This window comes from Nothoprocta perdicaria, unplaced genomic scaffold (genome assembly GCF_003342845.1).
Source record: "Nothoprocta perdicaria isolate Ctin4 unplaced genomic scaffold, notPer1 scaffold_54, whole genome shotgun sequence".
NCBI classification, from domain to species: domain Eukaryota; kingdom Metazoa; phylum Chordata; class Aves; order Tinamiformes; family Tinamidae; genus Nothoprocta; species Nothoprocta perdicaria.
The window spans coordinates 3,425,160-3,452,436 of NW_020455799.1; the positions used below are offsets into that span (position 1 = coordinate 3,425,160).

General features: G+C 44.3%; 1 protein-coding gene across 1 annotated transcript in view; it reads right to left on the reverse strand.

The window, feature by feature from the left end:
• Positions 1-247: 247 nt before the first annotated feature.
• PPP2R5A (protein phosphatase 2 regulatory subunit B'alpha) overlaps positions 248-27,277 on the reverse strand; it is a 34,100-nt gene continuing 7,070 nt past the window's right edge. Inside the window, exons 2-13 of the mRNA XM_026048444.1 lie at positions 18,700-18,896; positions 13,660-13,761; positions 10,145-10,237; positions 8,874-9,004; positions 8,652-8,711; positions 7,371-7,479; positions 5,940-5,993; positions 3,656-3,706; positions 2,601-2,720; positions 2,389-2,516; positions 1,617-1,718; positions 248-1,147 (exon numbers count right to left, since the gene is read on the reverse strand). Of these exons, the coding sequence (XP_025904229.1) occupies positions 1,015-1,147; positions 1,617-1,718; positions 2,389-2,516; positions 2,601-2,720; positions 3,656-3,706; positions 5,940-5,993; positions 7,371-7,479; positions 8,652-8,711; positions 8,874-9,004; positions 10,145-10,237; positions 13,660-13,761; positions 18,700-18,896 (1,280 nt within the window). The 3' untranslated portion in view covers positions 248-1,014. The remainder of the gene's footprint in view (positions 1,148-1,616; positions 1,719-2,388; positions 2,517-2,600; positions 2,721-3,655; positions 3,707-5,939; positions 5,994-7,370; positions 7,480-8,651; positions 8,712-8,873; positions 9,005-10,144; positions 10,238-13,659; positions 13,762-18,699; positions 18,897-27,277) is intronic.

A 27,277-nucleotide genomic window follows, 5' to 3' on the forward strand; every position in this document is an offset into this window, starting at 1 on the left:
CACTCCTGCTTTGCTCTTCCAGGCAGGAGCAAAACCTGCCACCCTCAGTCACCTCAACACAGAGCCCAGGGCCCTGCAGCTCTCAGTGCTGCAGGTCATTGAAACACGTGTGGTACAACTAAGGTTTTGGGTTAAGAGCCCTTCTAAGGCTCTTGGTCTTTCTAAACACAAACATGTGATATACGGCACTAAATACAAACATAAAGTCTTTATTGAATGCTGCTCAGTTCCCCAAAGGTCTTTCAATACAAAAGTTTTCCACACAACTGCAATTTAAAGAGATTGGAATGGTACTCTGATAAAAGATGTGAAAAATACTTGATCAAGTAAAACAGACAAGACTTCTATAACCAACTTCCACCTTCAAGGGGCAGACTGCATTTTCTTAAATAAAACAAGGGATTCCTCACCGAGGGTGCTCCTGCCTTGCCGCAGGGCCGGGCAGCCACATGGACCGACCGGCATTCCAAGGTTTCCCTCACTCTCCCATGGGCTGCTGCAAATCCCAATTCAAGCTGGAAGCTCCCTTCAGTGCTGCGAGGAGCACAGAGCAGGTGGCTCCCGTTACCAGTAACCTTGGTTTTATTTGAGAAGATACAGCACAGCTAGAAGCCTTTTCTATAATCTTAACCAAGGTTTGCAGCGCTGTGAAAAGCACGTATAAAACAAGGAAAAAAATGTACAGAGCAAACTATACCACCTATGTGCAACACAATCAAAAATTCAAGTCATTGTTCTCACCACTCCCATAATTATTTCACTCATTAAAGATAATTCAGTTCTATGAAACGTTGGAAGTGACAATATATCAATAATTAGACAAAATTTACAATATGCTGTGGTAATGACATCACTTAACTGCTGAACTTAAATTCTTTTTTTTTCATTTACATTTTGCCAGAGAAAAAGTCAGCTGTTCCTATTATACTGRTGAGGTTTATTTTGCAAGTTTTTCTATATTTCAAAACGGTAGGAAAAAAAAGTATCCGTGTCGTGTAGAGGTTGTCATTTTGTTTATTTGGCACTTGGGTTGTGTGCATTGAGCACGCCGTGAGTGCTGTTCTGCTTTTCTGCCAGGGCCTTCTTCAGCTTCAGCTCCTCGAGCTTCCTCCACAGCTCTTCACGTTCCAATTCCTTCTTCTTCTCTCTGCAAGAAGGAAATGCCAATTTCAGATGGGCTTTAAAAACTATGTATAGATGGAGCTGTCCCAAACAACCCATTCATATCCAGTGATCCCTCAGCTTGCTTTTCCCCAAAGCTTTTCTTAGAGGCAAAGGACAACTGGACAACTTGCAAGCTCCAGGGCAGCTTCACCCTGCTTGCCTGATGCCTGCAAGTCTCGGGAGGTTCTTCATCATGTGCCAACACATTTAGACAGYGAGTGCCACGGGAGGCAGAGGAGAGGCAGTGAGAGGGGGCCGAGCCCGGAGGCCCAGGACAGGCTCAGCGGGATAAAGAGGCAGCTCCAGGGGAGCAGCCCTCCAGCCAGGGCCCACAGCAGCGCCGGGAGCCCCTCCTGGCGGCTCCCACAGAGGCGCTTCCCAACCGGGCAGGGCCCGGAGCCCCCGCCAGCGCGTTGCGTGGGCCAGCCTCGCCTCGGGAGGGCTCCCGGTACCTTTGCCTTTCTGCCTTGTACGAGCTGGTCAGCTCGTCAAAGAGCTTGCCGTTCATCTCCATGAGCGTCTTCAGCACGTTGTACACGAGCGCCACGATGGTGCTAGGGCAGAAGGAACACAGCAGCCCGTTATCCACACAGAACAGTCTCTGGAGAACAGCCTCCTTTGGGGACTCTGAACTTTGCTTTTGAGATGCTACTGTAAGGTCAATGAGCTCCTCAAGCAAAATTATTTACTGTAACTTTCTCTGTAAACAAAGAAAATTCCTTTTTTATTATTTTATCTTATTATTTATTTTTTAAATGGCTATATGGCTCTAGCACTGCCCAGGGCATAAGCATTACTGTGGCTGTATAATAAAAGCCACTCGGTCATGTTAACATTTACAAAGCTGAGTTTTCACAGCAGTTTTACAATATCTAAAATACTTGTGAGTCTACAGAGCTGCTGGCCAACAGCCTGGACGCTGGGCAGGACAGGGCAGGGGGCTGACACACACTGGGTTAAGATGGTGTTTGTGGAGTCCACCAGAAGCGTTTATGGACAGCACAGTTCTACAGCACAGGCTTCACTAGGGAATTCAGTCAAGCTACACCATCAGATAATRATTTGGGGTTTTTTGTTTGTTTGCTTCTTTTCTTACTGTACAGGAGACAGAGGCCTATTTTGCATAGTTGTCACTATTTTCACTCCTACTCCATTTACTCTTTCATGTTTGGATCATAAGGAGATATACAACTTATAGCATGGGAAGGGTTAAACATTACATACGGATTCCAGTGTTCTTTGGAGATCTTGTATAAACTGCCAAACATAATTGGTAGAATTTTATCAATGTTCTCCTCAATCAGACTAAGAATATATTCATTATTCCAGAAGTACAAAGCTCTTTCTGCAACCTGAAATACAAATTTTAGGGGTCAAAACCCACCAAATTAGTTACTACAAGTTATTTTTATACTTAATTTTGTGTTTTTATTTACCTGAAAATGTGAACTTGATACACACTTGGATATTTGCTTAAATAGAGGCTCTTCTACTTTTTTGAACTGCGTYGGTTCTATTACATCTAAGATTTCTTCAATTTCACCTAAGAACATCACCTGTTTATGTAAGAAAGCACACCAGAAAGCATGAGGACATTTTGCATTGCCAAGACAGACAAGATACAGCTTGCACTTTGGTCACGAGCCCTGCGGGGAGCAGAGCCTGTCACCGTGTTGTAGGGAAGGCCACGGCTCAGCTCCTGGGCACCCCGAATGAAGCTGGTTGTTGCATTCACCACCACCACATTAAAGCTCCCATCTTGGATCGCTGTTGCTCCCAGTGCTTCAACCCTGCTGCTTTGTCAGCTGCTTTTTTAAAATAATTTAAAAAATGCTAAAACCTTTTGTTTCTTCCAGAGTGGCTGCCAAGGCTGTTGTTAGTGGAGATGTCCAGAGCAGCTGCCAGGTGGTAGGTCCTTAACTCCAGTTTTAAGTGACCAGCAGCAATGGGGGCAGCAGCGTGGAGAGCTGAGCCCTGCTCACGCTGGGGGCTCTGATGCTGAGGGGTCCCACTAAAAAGCAACCGGGGAAGTGGCATCTGGTGGCACAGAAAGTCATCGAGTTCCTATCTCTCGTTATATAGGAGACAATCAGAAATACGATCTTCCCAAAGTCATTTCGAGTTGCATTTACACATCTGCGCTGCAGCAGAATTCCATGCGGTAGCTCCCTCACTAATCGCTGCACACGGGTGTTGCAGTACCTGCAGCCTGCCTGTCTCCAAGCTGGYTCCCCTCTGCTAAAGGGATTTGCATCTCAAAAAAGTTACTCCTCTAGAGGACAGCTTAAATATTATGTGACTTCTAACACAGCTTTGAGAGACCAGCAGCAGAGTAAGAAGTGGCAGATGCAGAACCAATATTGCACCAAGTCGCATGGCAGCCATCAGCACGCCAAGAATCTGAGACCTGCAAGAGCTCTCGAGAAGGGCAGCAGGGAGGAGGTGTGTGAACCTGCTGCTGTGTGTTTTATAACAAAGAAGCAGAACCAACCTCTTTCTGACTGCAAGTTTTTGGCCAAAATTTGAGCAGTCCTCTGATTACCTATATTTGAGGGGAAAAAAAAAGTTAAACCAGAACAAGTTTCTATTTGGTAAGATTCATTTAAAAAATAAACAATACCAATTTGCTTCTCCTTATGCCATACAACTAAATGTAAGTCCATTTGCTGAAAATAAGACTTTAAATGAGACCAGACGGTATTTATCTTATTCATCTTGTGTTATTTCAGAATAATACACGTGGTTATCACTGTTGATGCTCCTCTCCCACCCCAGCGCACACGTTAACTTGGTGGGATAACCTCCAAGCTTCACAAACAGGCCTTCAGCTCCCCTGTGGCTCCGCTTTCCCGGAATGTCCTTCCCACGGGCTAAGCACACAGGGCCTTACGGAGGGCCGTGGATTCCACCACCTTTAGGTTGGGGCTGTCACCCGGGGGGCTGGCAGCGCAGGGCCCCGCTGCCCACCCCCTGCCAGGATTCACACTCAGGGCGCCCGGATGCGGCTCTTCCCGCTTCCCCTGTGGAATTTTTTTTAAGCTTCCAAGCTGGCCAAGCCACAGGCACCCGTGCCCTGCAGGGCTGGGCACCACTCCATGTGAGAGCAGCCGAGGATGCGCTCGTCACGCTCAAGTGCCACGCTGCAGCGGCGCAGGGAGAACCCCCCCACGCCCCTCGCTGGAAGGCGAGCGCACTCGGAAGCGGAACACGCTGCAAGTGGAAAAGCACCAGCCCCTCCAAGCTCTCCCTGCTCCGTACAGACCGCGCACCTTCCAGCCGGGCCTGCTTTCACACAACACACCCGCACGTGAGGTTTGTGCTCAGAATTTATCCCGCACGAGGTGCGTGTGCTGGCGCAGCCGAGGTGCCGCTGCCGGCGCCACACCCGTCCAGGGGCTCTTGCTGCTGCTCCGGGAGCACCTCGCAGTGCCGGGCACTGGGCACAGCGCCGGGCACTGGGCACAGCGCCGGCCCTGCCCGCGGGAGCCGCCTCTCCCCAGGGGCTGCTCTGGAGCCCCGCGGCCCACGGCCGTCACAGGCGACTCGCGGCTCCAGCCGCCCCACGCGGGCCCCGCTGGCCCCGAGCGGCGCCTCCCGCTGCTGCAGCGAGCGCCTGCTCCTCGGGGCGCTGCCTCCTCTCCGAGGGCCTGAACACCCTGCGACCAAAACCTCCTCCTTCCAAACAGAAATCCCTCCCAACGCTATTTCATCTGCTGCCCTATCGAGTTTGGACATTTACGGTTCAAGCACTTCAAAAAGTTCCTTAAAGCTTCACTTCTTGTCCTCTGCTCTTACTCATCCGCTACAGGCCCAGTGACCGGGGCAAGCAGAGGCAGCGATTCCGCAGTCACCTCTGGTATCTGCTCCTGCCGGAATTCCCGTCACTGACTGGAACGCGACCTGAAGGGCTGCAGTGACGGCCCAGGTCAAGTCACAGGATGTGGCACTAGGGCCTCCCTAGCTAAGCGAGGCCTGAATCCCACTTAGAGGTCTGTGAATTGGCATCCCACCTAATCCAACCCATCGGGAAGTTCCGATTTGGTCACTCAGACAAAATATGATCCTACAGGTTTTTATGTTCGATTGTACATTTGCAGCTCACCACCCAGTTTCCAAGAAAGTGCTTAGAATTCAATATATCCTTAACTGCAAGTATTTCCACACTAAACTCCAGGTGGTTTCTGCTCCAGCTGCTCCGACACGCGCACAGCGGGGGCCCTCACCCGGCCTTTCCCCTCGGGGACCTCGGGGCCGGAGGCGGCGCCGGCTCCTGCGCGGCCCAACGGGAGACGCCGGCCGCACCGGCCAGCGACGCCGGGAGCACCCCCGCGGCAAAGTCCGAGCGCTCCGACGTCAGGAAAAGCCAGGGCAGAAACGTGGAATTTCAGAGCTCTAAGCAGAGCATGGTCACCCTGGCCTGCTTTTACTGGGGGCTGCTCGTTTCCCTGAGGAACTCCAGCTTCATCCAGTGCGTAGGTGCACGCCAGCAGCAGCAGCAAAAATAATGAAGTTTCATTCCCTACTAGGAGGAATACCGTGAGTAAACAGTCTCTCTTACGAGATGATCCACCCCATCTCAGCAGTTTCAGCTTATACTTAAATCTGTGCTCCATCTCGGTCACAGGTTAAGAAAAAACAGCACGCTCAAAATCCAGAATTCTCTAACACTTATCCTTGACTTATAAAACAAACAAAAAACACCCCACAAACATTTTCCCCCCGCCCCATGCCTACAGATCAGACACTGCAATTCAAATCAATTCCAAGATACTTACAGGCTCTGTTAAGGTCGTGTCTTTTTCCAGGAACTGTACAACACAATAGGCCAGCTAAAATGCAAGTCATACACAGCTTTTTAGTTTGATCAGACACCGAGTGGCTATTACAGCACAACTAAGTGTCACAAATTCTAATTTCAAGCCTTTCAAATTGGAAAAAACACGCCCCCCCAGACAGTCATTTTAAATTCTTTCAAAGGAAAGCCCCAGGGGCTTCCCGAGGTGCCCCCGGGTTTGGATGTGTGGCAACAGGGATGCAGGGACCCAGGGGAGCGGCTCCGGCGCAGGGCAGAGGCCACATGGGGCTCCGCTACTGAGGGGGCTGCAGCCCGACCCCCTTCGCGTGACCTGAAGCCACCCGCACGCCTCCCACCTGCTGCCACACTCGAACGGTCGCGTTTCGCCGTCATCTGCCCATTTTAATCTCTTCTGCCACGCCAGACCACTACCAGTTACATGCCTGGCTTTTATTTTTTTTTTTTTTTTCAAACACTGAGATAAGGACACGTGTAGACTACAAGAAGTGYCACATGAAAAACAAGAGCAGCATTCCAGTATTTTTCCAGTATTTTCCAGTCCCTTGCGCAGCAACACGTGCCAGGCCCACCACTTCATTAAAGCTTTATGAGAATTAGGAACCAACGGAGCTCTTGACTGGATCCCATTCGGGGGCTCCGTAATCATAAGGATTCCACTTTAATTAGAAACTCATTTCCTTGTATCTTCTRTCTATACGGAGCTGTACTAGTGAGTCCTCTACAGTTAACAAAGTAATTTTTTAATTAAGCATAGCAGAATTCCTTGTTCATTTGCACCAAATATATTCAAAACTCCAGTGCCACCATGCCTGGAAAGGATGTTTCCATGTTATTCAGATGAACATGGAGTGTCTGTGCTAAACACAGGAACAGCCGCAAACCAAGGAACTGCTCCATCCATGGTAGCATGTCATGGAGCTGCACGACTCCTGCCTGATGCAACACGAGAGTATGGATTCCTGCCTTCCATATCCAAATCAGTAAAATAGGCAAATGTTTTTTTTTTTTTTTTTTTTTTTTAAAAGAGGAAAGAAAGGATTTCTGAACTAAGTATGTGACCATACTCTAGGTTCCTTGCACACAGCATTTAGCTTGCATAAGGAAGTGGTAACAGAACCAGGCCTTGAGGTTAAGTTTTAGGCTTAAATATGACAGAGTAGGCAACCAAAAACGACTTCCCATTTTAGTTGATGTGACTGACTGCTCCATTCCTTCACTTTTGACATATGCAAGATACATAAATGTTAATTCTAAGACAGTAAGATCTCAATGAAATATTCAGTGATTACATCAAGTATTTTGGAATACAGACATTAAAAGACATTAAACTTTCATTAGCTTCAAACGCAAACACACACACAAAAAATCTTAAAAACACGTAAAGACTTACCTGTGCGTGAAACAAAGCTAATCCCTTTGCAGTATGCATGGGAATCAGAACTTTCATGAGGAACTGTTTGTGCTCTGCTTTCAGTGGCAGTGCAAAACCATTGATAATACTGAAAACACGAATAGGCAGAATTTATTTTWTATATATATATATATATATTTTWAAAGTTCTTCCCAGTAGATTAAGAAATACTGTAAATTAAAGCAACATTCACTTTCCAATTCATTTTCAAAATCTAGTTATTGCAGGGCCACACACAAACACAGCTTTACGTCGGCACAGCCTCTGAAGCGCCTGCAACATGCAAGTGCAGACCCCTGGCAGCAGAGAGGAAGGAAAACTAATCCCCAAATGGRCACAACCACCCCCCTGGTAACTGCAAGGCAGTAACACTCGTTAGGCTGGAGTCCTTAACGTGACTGCCACTTGGTGCAGCCACCCGCACGGCCAGCGAGGGAGTCTTGCTGCCCGGCTGTGGGGCAGCGACAGGCGCATCGGGGCGCTGACCCTCCGGGCCCCCAGTCATTCACAGGGAACTTGGAAAGAACAAGGAAATAAAAACACACTCGCCCACGCACAAGGGCAGAGCAGTTTTTAAAAGCTGCTTTAAGGCTGCAGTTCGAATATGTGTTTTGAGAAGGTTTCTAGATTGCAGACAAACTTCACATCAGGTGAAAGGATATTGTTGTGTTCATACCGATTTGTTCAAATACAGTTTTACARGCTTGGAATTTTTAATCAAATCAGTCATATCTATGATTTTTTTCCTATTGTGAAATACATCTGTAACAATTGTGGAATACTAATAGACTGATACTGCACAAAATTCAAAGTCCAAAATTAGTGACTTGAGGGCAAAAATGACAATAAGTCCTAACTCTCCTAAGACGTTCACAAGCAAAGTAAACCAGGCTGCAGATGAAAATATTTCACTCAGCATGAGGGCCAAAGTTAACACTAGTTTTTCTGAACTGAAGAAAACCATCAGGAAAGGACCAAGAGTAGAACAGATGCTTTTTTGATATTCACATACCCTGCTACAAGCAAGCAACTGCTCTTAAGTAATTTGCTTTTAAAAAATCTGCAGTGAAAGGGCAAGCTCTATTCATCTTCCAGTTGAGCAGTAACAGTGTTAGAGAATGTCAGATATTGGTGACAGCGCTTCATCTCTGACTAACATAGTTTTGTTCTCCCCCTTCATTCCCAAAGCAAGGAAGCTGAAGCTCTCCAGAGTAACCCAGAGTATCACTGGGGATTTACTCTCCATCCTGTCAAACTTACCTTCCTAGGATCTCTAGGAGCTCAGCGACACCATTGAAGTGCTCGGTTTCATATATAAACCTGATACAGAGACACAAAGAGAAACAGAAATTAGAAATACAACAGAAAGTTTTCAATAAACTTCACATATTTGACAGGCAGATGAGCGAACTGAAGCCTGGTGTTCCAGAGGAGGCAGGGGGCCTCGCTCAGCCTGGTCACACACCTGCACACAGGGCCTACCTGAGGAAAATGTTGTTTATCTGTTTCCTGATGAACGCTCGTAAGCCAAGGAATTTGCCATAAATTCGATGAAGAACTGTCTTCAGGAAATCACGTTCTCGTGGATCTTCACTATCAAAGAGCTCCAGCAACTTTAAAAATTAAATGGAAATGTATTAAAAGACGTAAAAATCTTTGCCATTACATAACTGATTTGAATTTTACCTGCAGTTTACAGCTTTGCACTAAAGAGAATGTTTTGACCTGAAGCTGCATTGTATGGAGAAGCCTGTATACAGACAAAGCCATCCCAAAAGCTGTGACACTATCAAAATAATGAAATGATCAAGAAGGAGGTTCTCAAACCCTAGTGGTTTGCAGCCAGCCTTTAAGAAACCCCAATTAATCACCTTTGTATCAGATAATTGTAGCTTCTTAATTAAAACCTTGTACTTCTCATTTTAAAGGCTTCCTGTCTTTCAAGTTAAGCAGAGCACAATTCTCTGCAAAATCATTTTGCAGGATAAATGGATAGCGATAAGAATTGTGCACATTTCCTCAGGGAAAAGAGAAAGTGTTATATTTAACGGGATGATAACGCATTAGAAGCTACAGGAAAAAATACAGCATGTAGGAGCTGAGTAATTTTGGTCTCCATCTAGTACCAAAGTTCTCCCCTACTCCCTCCTGCCATTTTCTGCTCATTTATTACAGATGAACCTAATCGCTTTTGTTTTTCACTTATTTTCTCTTCTGTGTGTAACACAAAAATAATAACAACTTAACAGATGCTGGAGCACATTTCACATTAAATAGATTTTTTTGCAGAAGAAAAAAACAAAAGCAGAGAAYCAGCTTTGCTAGAGATTTTACCATGATCAACTGCTACAGGGGTGGAAGGGTGTTGGGGAAGGACAGGGAGAGGATGACAAAGAAGGAGGGAAGAAAACCCACGATGACAAAAGCACTAGAATAACTTAATTAGCATGTAAGTGATTTCTCTGCAAGTATAACTGGGCATTTTTTTCCCACAAACTCAGTTTTTACACTTTTTTCGGATATCAACCTCTACAAAGTGTTTTGGATGTTACTAATTAGCTGCACTGCATGATGTCCTGTTCATATAATGCTTTGCTTTCTGCATACTATATATATATAAAAAAATATAAATATAAATAAAATTTAACCTTTGTTGAAGGGAAAGCTTTAGTTTCTCCTTAGCTATACAGTACCAGGCAGCTTCACTTTGCGAGGGGGTCTTTAATCCCGCGGGGAAGGAGCTCTGCGCTCACCTGCTGAACAAACTTCTGGTCGATGAAGCGCTTCGCGATGCTCGGCTGGAAGTCCGGGCTCTCTAAAAACCTCAGGAAAAATTCATACACCAACTACAAGCATCAACACAAAAAGGTTTTAATAAGTCACAGGACACCACACACACGTGTATAARATAGACAGCAAAGCACCAAAGAGCCCCTACATACATAAAAATGGTCCCCCTGACTTCACACGTGCTTAAAAGAGACCTGCCAGGCCTCCCATATCCCTCAATTACAGCCTTCAGTGGAAGGCACTGAAAGAACTAGGCAATGATCAAGAATATTTTAACTTTCCCAAAYCAAAGCTTAATAAATAACCCACTGAGAAAATATTACTATTAGAAAAATCAAGGAAAAGTTCTATGTAACACCATAACATCACAAAATTCCACAAAATCAGCCTGCTAAGTGAGTGTTCCCGAAGCCAGGTTCCAAGAGCAAGCTGTGGAAATGGAAGGTCGCACCGGAAAGCGGAACAAGCCGCGAGCGGCAGCACCTGGCGCCCCGCTGGGCTTCTGCGCCCGAGATCCTCGGTCCAAGCAACGCGACCCTGCGCACCCTGACGCTGGGCACGCTCTGCATTTCGCAGCACTGTTCTTTTTGCTGCTGCCCTCGCTCCCCGGCTCGCCGGGGCCCCGCCGGAGGAGCCACGGCGCGGGCGGCTGCGGGGCAGGGAACGGGTCTCCTCGGACACAGCCACGGCGCAGGCAGCGGCACAGCCGCCCGGGCAGCGCTGGGGTGTGTTGGTGGCTTGGTTTGTTCGTTTGTTCTTAAAGCTTGATAGCAGCAAATCCTTTAAGTATTCCTCCATGCTCTGCCTTAGGAAAGGGATGGGCCACGGCTACTRCATTCTCTGAAGCTAAGGGCTGTATAAATTCACCAGTGTTTCATACTGAATGGGCTGGAGGGAAGTTATTAGCACAGCTTCCTAGGGATTGATTCTGGAGTTAAGTCTCATTAATATTTCTATCAACGATCATGGCCAAAAACTACAGCCATTGGTTAGCTCCTTAGACAACACCAWGAAGTTGGAAGCTACCATCAAAGAAAACGCATCAGGTCATCAGGAAGGAGGACAAGCTCCTGAAGACGCAGTAGCACATACAGGATCAAACGCAGCGACTGCARAGCTACAGCCCCAGAGCCCTGCCTAGGCACTGGCCTGCTTCTGGGCTGGGCAAAGGGCAGCTCCTTACAACCAGGTAGCCAGAGGATCTCCGAGGTAGCCAGGCCATGAAGACCGCAAATGAAGCCCTGGATACAGGCGGAACACGCTGAGCAGCGATGCACAGTCCTACACGTTTTGCACAGACACTCAGACGTGCAGAACGCCAAGCTGGAAGCACCGCAGTTACCGTGGGACAGAGCACCCGCCTGGGGGAAGGCCGAGGGAGCACGCTGTGCTTCCCCTGAAGGAGGTGGGAGACAACCGGGACTCCGCTACACAGAGAGAGAGGCAACAGCCAAACCACGCTGAAGAATTAAGCTACAACACAGTGCTTTACATGAGCGCATGCACACAACGGTAATGCATAACAACATCCGCAGGTAAATTGTCACAGATTAAGGTTAGGATATAAACTGGACCGGAAAACAAGGYCTCACTCATTCATAAAACAGCATTAATGCAGGATTCTCCACACAGATTACCAACTAGGAGCAGTTTCACRTCTCACATCTAACATAGGAGGACTGCAGTTGGTCACCACGTGAGTATTTCAAATAACCATATGCAATTCCTGAACCAAGAACATTGCTGGTGACCTTAAAAAGGTGACCTTTCAGAAGAAGGGGGAATGGGAGAGAGAAGTGCTCAGAATTCCAGCTTCTGGGCTGCGTCACAGGGCAGTTCTGCATGCTGAGGAAATGTTTATAGAATTTTCCATTTTCCTGACAACTGGTTTCACTGCTCCTAGGCCACATCCAGCCCATTAAAGGTATCAGATAACTTTGGAAATCCTTGGGAAAAGCACAAATCTCTCCAAGACTCTTCGGGAAGCAAGCTGGGATGGCCATTCCCCCATGGCCAGTCTTTCCCTTCTCCTGTGCCCTAACGTTTCTGAATTCAAGGTAATAGCAGTAAGTACCAAGCAGGGCTACGAATGGCTTCGAGCCACAGCAGAGCCTTGCTTGCTTCTCTTGCACGCAGGCTSGTTGCCACCAAGCACCTTGGGTGTTGCTTTCAAGCTGCCTTGCATGTGGCACGTGTTCCTGAAGGTCTGCAGGCTCTGGCAGTGCCTACACAGGCTGGTAGCAAGTCATTATCTATCACACTCACTTATAAACATAATGCCAGCAGATTCAACCAGTGGCAATTCTGTTCTTCACTTTTTTTCTCTCCTACAAAACTGAGTCCAGCAGCATAGGAGAAAACACCGAGCATGGTTTGCAACAAATGCACAACTTGCTGCAAGCAAGAAGAGAAAAACCAGCAAGCAAAGCCTCAGAGCATGCCAAAAGCAATGAGGGGTTTCRACGTGCAGGGAATGGATGCTGACACCCTGGAACAGCTACTCTCTGCAATAACCTTCTCTTGCATGGTTTAAGTTTCAAACACTGCCATGAAAACTTGCTTTGGGGCTAACAGTAGGAATCCCATTTTTAATGTTGGCATGTTCTGTTACATTAGAACTGTAAAACTACAGCCCAAGTAGCACTTTGAGCCCCTCCACGAGGGGGTGGCAGGCAGGCGTGCAGCAGCTGCTCACCCTCTGCTCACTCGTCAGAGCTGCTCTACAACAAGTTTTATGTAACAGACACTACTGTTCCCAGCAAGAAGTTACCCATGATAAGAACTTGGATTACAAGCAATCAAGTAATTTACGACTTCAATTTTTAAACAGCTGATTCAAAAAACAAGAGCCACCACAGCCCTAGTGCCAGGCGATCACGTGGTGGACACTGCAATGCTGTAAAAATCACGAGATTGGCAGAGGAGCCCAACAATGCAATAAGTGGCCGACTGTTTGCAAACAACAACGCTGATATTGTCAAGTTGTGCAGGGAAGGAGGGGTTTGGGAAGAGAGGAATGAGGAGCTAGAGCCTTGCTCAGGCCAAAAGGCTATTGCTGCTTTGCATTGCTGTCGCAAGAGCATCCAACTGGATTCCACAGAGAACAGACAAATCGGCAAACTGGCATCTTATATGGAGAACATTTACCCAAAATAGCCAGGTACTTTATACCATACATTCACCACATACATTAAGTGGCTTAAAGCCACTTCAAGCCATACATACACCACTTTGAACAGTGGTATATGTTTGGTACTCAACAACATGAGTACTAAAACATCCTCACGACAAGATTAATATTCAGTCATACATATCACAAAAGCACCAGTTCTGTTTCCAGTTCTGTTTTCTTCCATATACAGGCATTAAATTCCTGTAAAAAGTAATTCTGATATTCAAAAAAAGGCACAAAACTGCTCGCAGGACCATTCACAGCTCTTGCCTTACAAAAACACTTGAAAATAAAGGGTTCACAGACCTGTATGTGAGGCCATGAGGCTTCAAGAGTTGGTTCATCTTCCTCTGGGTCAAAATCTGGGTTATCACTAGGTGGAAGTGTTCGAAAAATATTAGAACTAATCTGCAAAAGAAAAAAGAAGTTTAATTGTATCATTTAGGCTTCCACAGCCCACACAAGCAGTACACTGTTTTTAGCTTATACTTTGATACAGGAAACAAAATCAGCTTTAAATTTGTTCAGACTTTTATTCTTCAACTTCTCTAATTTTTCTGCTAAATTTAAACACTCCGAAGTTTGAATCAAACCCATTGAAAATCATTAGAAATTTTTTTGACCTGTTATGATTTTAGAAACATGGGTCACATTTAAGGTTATTTCCCCCAAAAGCATTATAATGAAAAATTAGCTTTTAAGAAAAGATTTTCTTTTTATTAGTTGTCTCCAAATGCTAAGTTTTTATGTAAAACACCAAATATGATGACTAATTATGGCCTTAAGTAGAACTTTCTCCAAAGGTAAGACACAATCCCAAAAATATATCTAGTTTCACAGTTCTTTCCTTATTTTCAAGATGTCTTAAGGACTGGGGAAGTCCAAACTAAGCTTACAACTGTTAGGTAAAGTTGAGATCTAAGACAGACCAACCTTGGAAAGTCAAGAAAAAAGCTACCAAGCTACTTAACCATGATCTAGTCTTATCAAAGTAACTTCCAAAGAGTGGAGAGGTTTCTTCTGTACTTTCCTAAGTGCTTACAAGTCTGGAGAGAAGACCAACCTTTCTGCTGCCAAATAAAGTATCATCTCTACTGCTAGACGTCACTTGCTACGCCATGCATTGCTGTTTAATAGATATAAAATCCAGTAGAGAATGTAAGTCTAAGTTCCTCTTCTGCATTTCCTGTCCTTGCTTGCAGGGACTGGTTTAGCTCCTTTTTTTCCCCCCAATCAGCTCCAAACTGTTTAGGCTCACGCCTGTTCCATGCAGCTGCCACCAGCCAAGGCGGCGCTTCCGTGTGACTTCCAGGGAATTTCCAAGGCCTCTGGAAGGACCTTGCAATGGGACCTAAAAGGTCCCGAATCCATCCAGCTGCTTCTGCGTGAAGGATCAGCTGCCTCCGTTGGCGGGACAGAGCAATGCCCCTGGGTGGCTCCCTGACCTCGCTCGCTGCCTGTGCTCCTGCGCGCGGCTCTCGCTGGCTGCTCCCGGCACACGCTGAGCCTGCGGGCGCTGCTGCCCGGCACAAGGGCAGGGATGCTCCACGTGCAAGGGGGTTACAGCGAGGTGACCTCGCTCACTGCACAGCACAAAAACCAGCGAGTTCGCTGGTGAATGTTGTAAAAAGAGGGGATTTAGGGCTCTGGAGGGCAAGGAAAATTGGCTCAGGTGGGAGAGAGCAGAGGGAGAAGTTGAAGAGAATTTGGCTTTTAACCGAACCTCAAAGCCAAGGCTATCAAGGAACAGGGCTGTGATTATTATGCCCATGCTTATTAATTATTCAATAAAAGCATCTGTGATAAACACCCAGGATGCAAATTAGTCCCCTACTGAGATTCCCTAGGAAGCCCTTACTTACCTCTGCTCTGTCCTCTGCTAATATTTCCTCAAAATGCATCTTTTTTTTTTATTTCTAGATTCATCTTACTGAGCTAGTCAACTCCAGCACAAAACCTCACTGAATAAGTTTGCTTCCAGAACAGAAAATGTCAAGTCCAAACCAAAGGCACTAACTACTGACCACGCTCCCACAGCAGAAGGGACCAGCAATTCTGCGCTGAGGTTTTAGAAAGTTAGCCCTACGATTTTTTAGGGTATTCAGTAATTATACTAACGCTATAGGTCTCTTTAGGAATCTGAAACTTGAAACAAAATGTAATATCTATATTTCTATATTAGCCAGTCTCCCCAGTAAATTTGTTCAATTATTCATTGTGTTTGAAACAAAATTATTCCCCGTCTCAGCTGCTTCTACTAACATTTTGCTAATAGGATTTCTTGAATATGTTTTTGGGTTAAAAATCCCACTATTGTTCTGTGGGCAAATTCTTTTATAACACCCTCTGCTACGTTTTAAATAAGTGGTGTCTTGATCCAACCAGAGCTTTGAGAAACACAAGCAATAAAAGGTTTTTACAGCTGGACACTTTTACAAAAAAATCAGCAATTGTTTCCTAAACCTCGAAGTTCGGAGAAAACAACATCTTAAAATGTGCAACTTCTAGCCTGAACCATTGGAGGAGTAGTTAACACATCACTATGCAGCTTTTTGTTTTGCTTTACTGAGCAAGTCCCCCATGTTCTGTACACTTTTTGAAGGAACCAAACATCTGGAGCAGTACCAAACTCCATCTCAGTTCCTCAGCATGCAGACACGGACACCTGCAGGTACTCTGAAGCTCAAATTCCACAGGCTGCTTTAGATCTTGTATTAGCTCTTGTTTGAAGGCTGGGAATGGGAGGGGGCTGGCAGGCACAGCAGATGGAGGAACACATCTGTTATGCTCCCAAACTCAACAGGTCTGGAGCTCCCTAACTCTCCAGAAAGTTCTCACAGACTAAAGTTCTCAGGACAAAAGATGCAGCAGCAGGGATCCTCCACCTCTGCCTCAACAAAAACAAATTCTTTATGGTCTTTATGGACCTGGTTCCACCTGTGGTGGCTTTTCCACTTTTCCAGTGTATTTTGCCGGCTCAACCGGTGCAGGATCAGAGTGAAGTGGGGACAATACACTAGACACAACCGTGCAGTATCCGCTCCGTGGCTCTCCTGCTTGCCCAGACCACGGGAAGGGAAGCAGTGCTAGGAGAGCTCCTCACCTGCACAGACCTCACCTACGCACCCGTCAGGAACAACAATATCTTTCCTCTTGCTATCTGTAAGGGACAGACGGCTTTGCCTCCCCAAGACTCAGGTGACTCCAATGAAACTGTGCTGCTTTCCCTGCTGGAAGGAGCTGAAGAAAAGGGGTCCCAGGCCTAGGGAAAGACAGGGGCCTTTGGAAAGAAGTTTGCTGTGTTTCTGCTGCCGACCCTGCTCCGGCCATTGCAAGGGAACCTCCGTGTAACCCCATCAACTTCGACTACAACTCAGAGGCGAATTAAGTTTCACTGAGGTTGATTTCTCTTCTTTCCCCTCAAATACCCCATCCTTCAAACTCTGCAGAAAGTTAAAGGGTTTTGTTGTTGTTTTCGGGTTTTTTTTTTTTTTTTTTTTTTTTTTTAAATGGTGCAACACTGAAGAAGGAAAAAATAGTACAAGAGAAAAAAAAAAAGGTCCTTCAAGTCTCTTGGAGGTTTTGCTACAAAGGAAATCCTCAGGGCTGCCACAGCCTTGTTTGGGAGGAGAAAGCCATGCAGAGCACTTCCTGAAGCCTGGTACTTAGTCCCAATTCAGGGCAAAGATCTTGTCTGCTGCCAGTTGCCAGGGAGACTAGAGACACTATTCAGGCTTGGAGGGATCTTTTGTCTCAAGCCCTGCAAAAGCTCTCACTGAGCATTGAAGACCTTCTTCACTTTTTTTTTTTTGTCATTTTAGAGGAAAAAAGGAGGTGGAAATGTGATGGGAGAGAAAAACAAGCATCCACAGAGCCTAATCACTTGGCACAACAGTAAACTCAAAAGTACAGCCCAACACTTCAGCTCCAGAAAGAAGAAACAACTTCAGCAGAAAAGAAGATTTCTTCTCCGTTCAAGGAGCAGGACAGTGTCACTCTTCTCGAGAAGAGGCTGTAGAGGACACAGGACTAGAACTGACTGCAAGGATTCAGGCATGTTGCCACCAGCAATGGGAGCGGGGAGGAGAGGCAAAAACTCACCAACAAAACAGCAACAAAGATGCAAAAAAACAACCCAACCTCCCCGGCAAACATGGAGCAAGTGGGTGCACTCCATCCTTAACGCTTTTCAGCAAGGGCCATTCACAAAAACCCAGCTCCTTTTAAAAAGGAACTGTGCCCTAGATCTTCTCTGAAGCTTGTTACAAGCTAGTGAAATGAGTCATTACATGTTTTTCTATTACCCTGGCCTGTCTGTAAAATGGTAAAGATTTCTACACCTATTTACCTGGTAGCAAAGGCAAGATCTTGTCTATCAGCTGACACAACATCAAATTCCACCATACAGGAAGTTATATGACTACAGAAGAGCTGCAGGCCACACAATTGAAACTGGTCTGCACACACACTTGGTAGCTAATTTTAAAGTCAATATTGTTGCATGTGTATCAACCCAAAATTTAGAGAATCCAAGCCCTGAATACATTGTTTTTAACCTTTCAGCTCTCTAGGCAAGGCAGAATTGACAGAATTCTACAAGTTAAGTTTCCTGCATGTGAAATAAAGGTATATATCAAACACCCTTTAAGTAACATTTGCGAATGAATAACAAAAGCCAGTGAAAGGCAGCAGATAATGACCGCAAATGCTTTGGTGCTTATTCAACAGGCCATTGGCAGAAATTGCACAGTACAGCTCACCCTGCGGTTTACAACTTGAGCAAACCACTCATGCTACTTCAGCACAGTACTCCAAGGCCCAAACAGCGACCACGAGCCATGCAAAGTATTTACAGAGCAGAGGAGCTTCTTGTGCTGATAAACCTTTCTGTTGACATTCGTATCTGCAAGCATCTTCGCCGGAGAGCTGCCGCCCCTCATTCCACTACCATTCCCAAATAAACAAGGACAGGCAGCACTGCCATACTTCCATTTTCTGAATGAGCACGACTTCAAAGCTTATCCAGAATGCTAGTGCCTGCAGTAAATTAGTTTTTTAATTTTCATTATCCTGCACGCATCCTATTGCGGCTAATAATTTTCATTATCCTGCACGCATCTTATTCCAGCTAATAATTAAAGACTTTTTTTAAAGAAGCCTTTCTACACAACTCTATAAGCCAAGTCATTATGAACATACAATGCTATGTTTCATATGTGGATTTACCAACAGCAACGCAGTGAGATGCCGTTGTAACTGCAAATTATTGAAGCTAAAGTTCAAAAACTTGAAGCTAAAGTTCAAACTTAAATTCCAGAAGAGCACTGAATCCCAGACTCCACTCACCATTTTCACTATGTCTGCATAAGCTGATTCAACAATCACACCCCGATTTGTTGAAACGTATTCAACCAGTTCATTCAGCGTCGCTCTCTTGATTTCTTTGCTTTTCAGGTCAGAAACAGAGTCCATGAAGTCAAAGAGCACACAGCACTGCTGCAGCTTCTGACAGAAGAGATCCTGCTGTTCATTGGAGGTGGCATCTACAAATGGAGAGGAAAAAAGTCACTTAAGTCCATAGAAATAAAAAGGGATTTTGTAAGTCTGTTTTGTTGGCTATTGTGACATTTTTTCAATTCAAGGAATAGCATTTTGTCTTCAAACAAAGGTTTGAAGAGACCGTTAGCAATACTATCACAACTGAAAATAAATGCTTGTTTAAGCATATTATAATGTAGGACGCGGCACACAATTATAACTAAAAACACGGCATTATTTCTTTTAAATAGCAAACAAGCAAGTGAATTAACTTTAGGTAAAATACATAGCTGTGCAATAAGTACCAACTCACTCACAAAAAAAAGCCATACCCAGAAACAGTGCGTCATCCTAACCTCTCATTCATCCGATTTGTCTCACTCTGTTCCCTAATACTTTATTATATAACCTGCTTAAAAGCCACAAAATCTGCTTGGAAGGAACCTTGTCTTTTTACCCCAGTGCAAAATACCTCACATACTTTTGACACCATGTGATGAATGTTTCTCTTAAGAATCAACTCCAATATTTCAAAGGGATTAACCCTGATTTTTCATGCCTTGGCCTAGATGATGTATTACAGTCCAAGTCCTGCAGAGTTGTCCAGCTTTTTGGTCTATTAAACAAAAATGCTTGCCTATAACTTGGTATTTCTATTTTAGAGGGCAGTCCATCTAAAACCTGATAAACACGATACCTCCATTACTATTTCACTCTAGATCTATGGCAGATTATGGCAAATGGATTAAGTACTGAATATTTCAAAAAATGTAGTAAGCCTTTAAAACATAACTATTCGCAAAATAGCTATTCAGCTGTTGAAGACCATAACAGAAGCATAACAAAAACTCTGATAATGACAGTTCCTGACATTTCCTGCCAAAACATCTTCCATTTAGTTTTTGGGACTAATGGCTGGGACAACAGTTTACAGTGGTTTTAATATTTAGCAATCACCTGCTAGAACTCTTTAGCTGCCATATAAGCAAAAAATAATTGCAAAAATGGCCTGCAGTTCTCCACGCCAACTGCTCCTTCGACCTGCAAAGTTTGAATACCAGAATATTTGTATTTATTCCCTTTGCCACCTTACCCTTCTGATCCTACTGTTAACTGAGCACAAGTACTTCAGTGAGCTTTGGAAAAGACTTTGGAAAAGATTTGCAATTACTACCCCCTCAAAGAACAATTCATACCACTGAATGTCAACTCTGCAATTTTAACTATCGTCTTCTAAATAAAAACCTTACAAAACCCTCATTTCACCCAGATAAGAGCAAACCTCTTGATATCAAAGACAGGAGCTGTTACACCCTGCAGAACAACCAAGAGCAGCTGTAAAAACATTTGTAAGTTACATAACCTTAACTGGAATCTGCTCGTGTGCTACAACGGATGGCATGAAGAAGTAGTGCAGCGTAGCAGCGACGGCAGAACAGAGACATGCTGCGGGTAACAGCCCAAAGAGCTAATTTAAGAAGCCAACACAGGGTTTTTTTCCTTTTTTTTTTGTTGGACACTAACCCCAAGGTGACAGTCATCTTCAAACAAAAGTTTACTTTTATTCCTCCCCTCACCAAAAGTCCAGTTATATCCTAAATAAATACAAAAGGCCAGTAGTTAGGGGTAACTGGTACTATTCTCTATTTTAGGGTCAATTAGCTGAGGTTTCACTGACCAAAGCACCTACCTAGACATTTCAAGAACTCGAATGCACCATCTGTGTATTCCTAATACCAGCTAAAAACTACAAACCTAGGGTTAAAAGCAACTAATATCAAAGTAAAACCTGTCCCAGTCACTTTGATTTAGACATTAGCTCAAGTGAGGCTGCATCTCTGCAGCCCCACAGCACTGCTCCACGTCATGAGCAATCTGATCTATCTCAGTTAGACATGTTTTCTCAAGAGAAAAGCCTGCCATTAATCAGCTTTGTTGCTTGCACTTGTGTAAAGGAAGAAGAAAGTTATTTTCTATGCATACATCCATACATAGAGGCAGCCATAAAATAAAGACATTTATTTTATCAGCTATCGTAAATAAGGAAGCAGAAAGCTAGTCCTCCTTTATCATCACGACCTGTCTTCATGCTCAATCCCTATTTGATATATAGCGCATTTATCCCAGGAATGTTGAGCAGTACCATGGAAACCATCAAGTGATTTGGGAAATCTCCCTTGTCAGACAGAGTACTTGACCCGTCAGGCCTTGTTTTGAACTATGTTTTACTTGAGCTATGAGAGCACAACTGAAAGTGGACAACTCTACACCAAAATAAAAATCATCCTGCAGTAGTTTATTCCAGTTCTATGAATAAACTAAACTATGCCACTATAATTACATCAGCTCCAGGGACTTTTAGCTGTAACTGCACAGCAGCCAGGCCATGACTTTTTAAACCATTTTCAATTTAACATCAAGACTCGGATTAACCACAAAGCTGAGGTTCAAGATAACTGCTTTTCTGCAAATATCATAAACAGCTCAAGAAATACAGAAGCCAAACAGATGCTGTCAGAGATGCAAAAGAAGAGAGCAAAAGCATTTAGTTCTATTTGGAAAAGCTTAAATGCTTTCCGACTTATGAAGGTATCAAATGTAGTTCTGAGCATGAGGTAACTGGTTAAAAATGATTTATTGGGGAAGAACTGAACCAAAATATAGGTGGGGGAAAGATTTTGCAAACACTTTGCATTTTCCTTCATTAATATACATCTTGAAATACAACCACTATCATATCACTACCTGCAAGCAACCCCTTCCCTCAGCATATCCACCTCACACACTTGGAAGCATTGCAGGGAAAAGGATACTTCTCCTTTCTCAAATAAGTTGTTTACCCAAGATTTACTGTTCCAAGCCAGAATATCTAACATAATCCCTGCTTCATTAGCAGAAACTGGAATTTAGGTCTATAAAAATTCCTTTCAACTACACAATTCCAAGAGGAGAGAGGATAGAAAGAAAAAGAAAAACCTTCCTTCCAAAACAGAAAGCCACTCAGACATTCGTAACAAGTTTCATATATATAAATCTGTAATGGAATAGTGCTACTTTCTCTAGAAAACGCTGCTCCACAGAGATGCAGAGCAAATCCAGAGCCACAACCTTTTCTTCCAGGAGCCCCCAGAACGGTGCACGCCCAGCCCTTTTTAAGGCTTGGAGGACAGTGGTATTGGAGAATACAAGCATCCCTACACTAAACCGAACCTCATGGACAATCTAAACTTCTACGCAATTCCCCGGCAAAGTGAAATACAGAAGATTGAAAAGGAACGCACTGTAGTTAGACATACTGTAAGGTTTAGCATATAGTGCCTATACTCCAGCTACACTTACTGTGCTCTACTCAGAAGCTGGAGAATCTGCTGGAGCACAATGAAGACTGGCACGGATTTGGAGAGAAACGCACGTTTTTGAGTGTTTCTTTGCTCTTGATTTCTATAAGTTATCAGCACTGCTGCGCAGCCTGCTCTCTTCAGAGATACTATTAGTCTGGGAAGGGGGTCGTCTGGATAAACTCTGGCCTTCCCAACATAAATCAGGCATAGGCAGAACTGCCTGACCTGAAACTAAGCTCTGTTGTTTTTATCCTGTGGAGTTCTCCTGTGCATTACTGCCTTGGTTTCCTGTAACATCTGCAAGGCTAAGCTGTCAGTGTTTACGTTGCAGGCGAGTTAGAGGCAAGCCCTGTTAATGTTAAGAGCCTGGGACAGAAGGTATCGCCAGGTTTCCCACTGGACATTTGCAGATCCATGGGCAGCTAACTGGCTGGCTGGCACTGGAAGGAGGAGGTCTCAATCACCTCATGTGGCTCCTTCCCTCCCCCGGCCCCGCTGGTTTATTCCTCCCTTTCCCTCCTCTGCTCCCAGTCACATCCATCTCTCACACTGGCTCTGGAACTTGTCAGACACTCCGGTGCAGCTCTAACTCAATAACAGGCCAGATTAGAGAGTTTAAATGGCTTCTGGAGTGGCCTGATGAGCAGAAGGTCCGGCCCAAGGTTAGTGATGGCAGCAGACAGCTGCAGTAAACAGTCAACTTGCTCTCATTTGGAGCCATATCATCCAACCTTAAAAGTATTCAATAACTGGAAAATTGTAATTATGCAGTTAAATTAGTTGCTTTTTTGAATAACACTTTTTTTGCAAAGCAGCTTTAGATTAATTTTAATTGAAACGCTGTCCATGTACAAAACTGAGGGAGCACTCACTTGAGCTTGCATGCTCACAGAAGCAGCTAACACAATTCCAGCAAACTGATGGATCAACAGCCCAACAGAAACCTGTGGGGCTCCCCAGAGCAGTAACTATGCAGCTCCTGAAGTGGTTAGGGAATCGTGTCATCAGCATTCATTTTTCCATACAGAAAAAAATTGGCACCTCAAGTACTACTTCTTGATAGACTTTCCCCACACACAGACAGAGGTCAACAAGATGCACGTTCAAGCTCTGTGGGACCCCAGGCCTACAGCTCCTGCGGGAATTCTGGAAGGAGCCCCGGGAGCTTCCCTGCCTGTTTTCGCTGACCAGAGCTCAGACTTCTCAAGCCCAAGAGAACCTTGCTCTCCATCTTAGCCATTAAGCAGCTCCCTGCACAACAGGGTGTTATGCAGGTTTGCTCATTTGGGGGCAAGGCTCGGCAGATAAGCAGATAGAGCCGTTCGCCCAACTACTAGGCTACAAGAAAGTCTGTACCACACATCAAAATAAAGATCTGACAGAGAATTAAAGCAAGGTACAGAAAGCATATTGGTCAAGCCAGCATGTGGAACTCTCTGCTTCAGAAACCAACGGGACTGTGAGGAAGTGACCAAGACAACGCACTGAACTTGCACATGCAGGGGAACTGTCCCACCACCTGCGCAAGCCCTGCCTGCAAAACCCACATGAGCAACACTTAAAAAATATACTGCAACTTCTCCTGCCACCAACAGTTAAAACTAATACAAAGCTTCCTCCAACCAGTTCTGCAAAGTCAAATTAAAACTTCAAAAATTACCATCCTACTAAATAAATATTTTGATCACACCAGTTCAAGCAAATCTCCCTTTGTTTTAAGACTGATTCCTTGCTATCTTGGGGAGAGGAGAACAAATCCAAGTGAAACTAGTTAGAGATAAGCAGTAATGGTTTCTTTCATGAAACTTCATGTAGTTTACAAAGTTATCTAGACTACACAGAGCGGTAAGGTTGTTTACCGTATCAGTAGAAGACTTCTGAAAAGCTTTATTCCATCCAGCAATAACTGGCTGTTGGTTCTGCAAGTCTCTTCTCTCGCTGCAGGTGGCCAGCAGCTGACCTTAACAAATCAGCTCAGAAAACCTGAAAAGCCAATTCTGATCCAGCAACATCTGTCACAACCCTCTGCAAGAAGCCTCCACAGAGGGAAGGTCAACTGAGCGCCTCCCTATCTAAACCATTGCCACCATCTTCCAAGCAGCCCAGTAACCTCACACAGGTACAGTCTCTAGCTGTTAACATGTGAAGTCTGCCCACTTCAATGAAGATTTAAGTCAGCCAAAATACTTCAGAACATAAGAGAGCAATTGGCTGGAGTGCTTCTTCCCTTCCCCCTCCCCCCCCCCTCAAATGGCAAGACCCACCACACACAGAGTATGTACCACGGCAACTGTAATTTAAAACACCCTGAAATTAGCCTTAAAAAAACCTACACAAACCATTTAAGTATTTTTCCATCCTAGCATTTACCAAAGCAGAGCAGATCACCAAAACTTAACTCTAATTCAGAGTTCCATGAAAAGAAAATACATTCATATATTTTCCAGTGACAGGAAGAGTTGATTCCATACTGCTTTGAACAGACATAGTGACGAGTTCAGTTTGCATATGGGTAACCATATGCAAGAGTTTGGCTCAACATGATACTACACACTTATAAAAACTGCAGATCCCATCTCCAATAGAGCTGACGCCTCAATATTCCAAAACCACTTAGGCCACTTCTGCATTTGAGGGAAGCCTTCTTCCACAAGCAAGCCCCCTATTACGTTTCCCCAGCACAATCACTTCTGGTTTTGGCACGCACCCCTACTATACTTGCTGTCTTCATTTAAAAACCATCAAGCTGTTTTAATCCCTGATCGTCTGCCAACATGGACCTATCTTGAATGCAAGCAGAGGCTTTAGGCATTAGCGTTCTCTCTTCCACATGAGATGTTATCCCAAATAACAGTTTCACTGGATGGAAATGGAACAGCTCACGACCAAACTTAGGTAATTTTGACTTTAAAATAACCTAAGGAGGAGCTCTGCCTCTTTAAGAAAGCTTGTGCTAAGTGTCAGGGTGTTGACTGGTGTGCTGGAGTTCCCATGCACAGCCAGATGCTGGCCTGCAGCAGGGGCAGAGAATGGAAATTGTTATTCTGAAGATGTGAAGATGGGCTGGATGACAACCTGCAGAGTAAATTAAAATTACAAAGAGCGATACAAAGCCCTGAGAATTGGAACTGCTTTTCTGAAACACAAAATACAAGTCCCGAGTAGCTTTTGTTACCCGGAAAGTAGCAAAGGCTTTTGTTATGGTAAAACATACATGCTTCCAAAATGCTCTCCTGGAAAGAGAGCAAATTAAGGTCAAAAGAAAGCTCTGGGTATATAAACAGGTCTTCTCTCTAAAGGTTACTAGCACAGATCACACACATGCCACAAGCTAAAAGCACAGAAGTAGTTACCACGAGAAGCTGGCACACAGCAACTTCTAACTCCCTGCAACTCACTCATGTACCCCAGTGCAAACACACGGGAGGGAAAAACCCAGCGGAACATCCGAGACCCCATGGAGAGGAGATGGGAGACTGCAGCCTGCTGCTCACATCACTGGCACATCAGGAAAGATCACAAGGGAACAAATAGCACGATGCTGCTTACTCCTAAAATACATACTGCAACAAACTAGCTTTTGTCAGAACAGACACATCAACTTTATTTTTTTATTTTGAACAAAAACATTTGCTCTTGCAGACATACCATTTATTGAAATCCAAGTGTTTAAACAACTCAGGAATTTCACACATCCTTCTAAAGATGAAAAATGCCCTTCAGGTTGCAGACTCAAGGAACTGTTTCACCCCCACCCTGCTCAAAATTTAAAGGACAATGATCTGAACAGTTTTTCTCCCTCTATTTTTTTTCCAGCAGCTGTAGCACTCTATGTATGAGTACCTACAGAATAAGGATGGCAAAAAGCAGGTGAAGTCTAAAAGTCTATAAAAGTCATATGCCAAACATTCAATGTTTAAATTCCATAACCATTATACAGCATGGCATTTAAATGCACCCTTAGTTTATAAGAAACAAATAAACTGAAACAAATTCTTCCTTTGCACCTTTTAAGCTTGAAAGAATAGAAACTGCTTTTACCATTTGAGTAACTTCAGATCAACTGCAGAACTCCAGCTTGACCAAAATTACTGCATATTATAGACACTGAGTAGTCCTCAAGCAGCATGACATAAATGATCTAAAGCATGCTATTTTGAGCTATTAACTTGTACTCTTTCCTTCCCTCCTGCGCCACTTACTTGCCCACCCAATCTAAGACTAAAATTAAGTAAAACGCTTAAGTTACTTCAGCTTTGGCATCACACTAAAAACTCAAACATTACAAATCAAGTATCCTCCCACTGCAAACTGAAGAAACGCCCTCGTCATTCCCTCATAGCAAAAGCCAGTGTTGTGTGCGTTACAAAGATACTGGTTTTGCACCAAGAGGTAACTGTTAAACATCACTTTAAGGAAGTAGAGAATCTCAGTTTGCAGTGAATTTAGCACCAACGTCATTTAAAACGTGTGGAAAGGGCTACGTGTGTATCCCTTACATAGGGGAGCATGTGTGTAAATATGTGTGTGCATACAGCGGGGCAATCTAGTAAGAAAACTGTGCCAAAGAAAACATGGCTAAACACTTGTTCCATAATTTTCAAAGGTTTCAAAGGCAAATGAGTCGAGCACAATGCTTAATCATTATATGTATGTTTTAGTATGAAGATGCAACATGAAATTAGGTTGAACACACACATGAAATCCTGTCTCTGCTGCATTCAGTGATATAACTCCCACTGACCTCAACTGGAATAGATTGTCATCCTGATCAGATAAATATTCAAGTACTTCAAGGATCTCTTTACCCACTTTGCTTAAATTAGGCATCCAGCTTTATAAATAAAAGGCTGTTTGAACTATTTTCCCCCATCAACTTTAACCATACTCTGTTAAATGGTTCTGTTAACTTTTTTAATCACACACTGTCACTTTGTAAACTGAAAGTGTTCAATAATGGGAGATCCCACATTGAAATAAATTCTAGTTCACAGTTCTGCAAAATCTCCTGTTTTTTTTTTCCTAAAAGAAAAAGAAAATCTTAA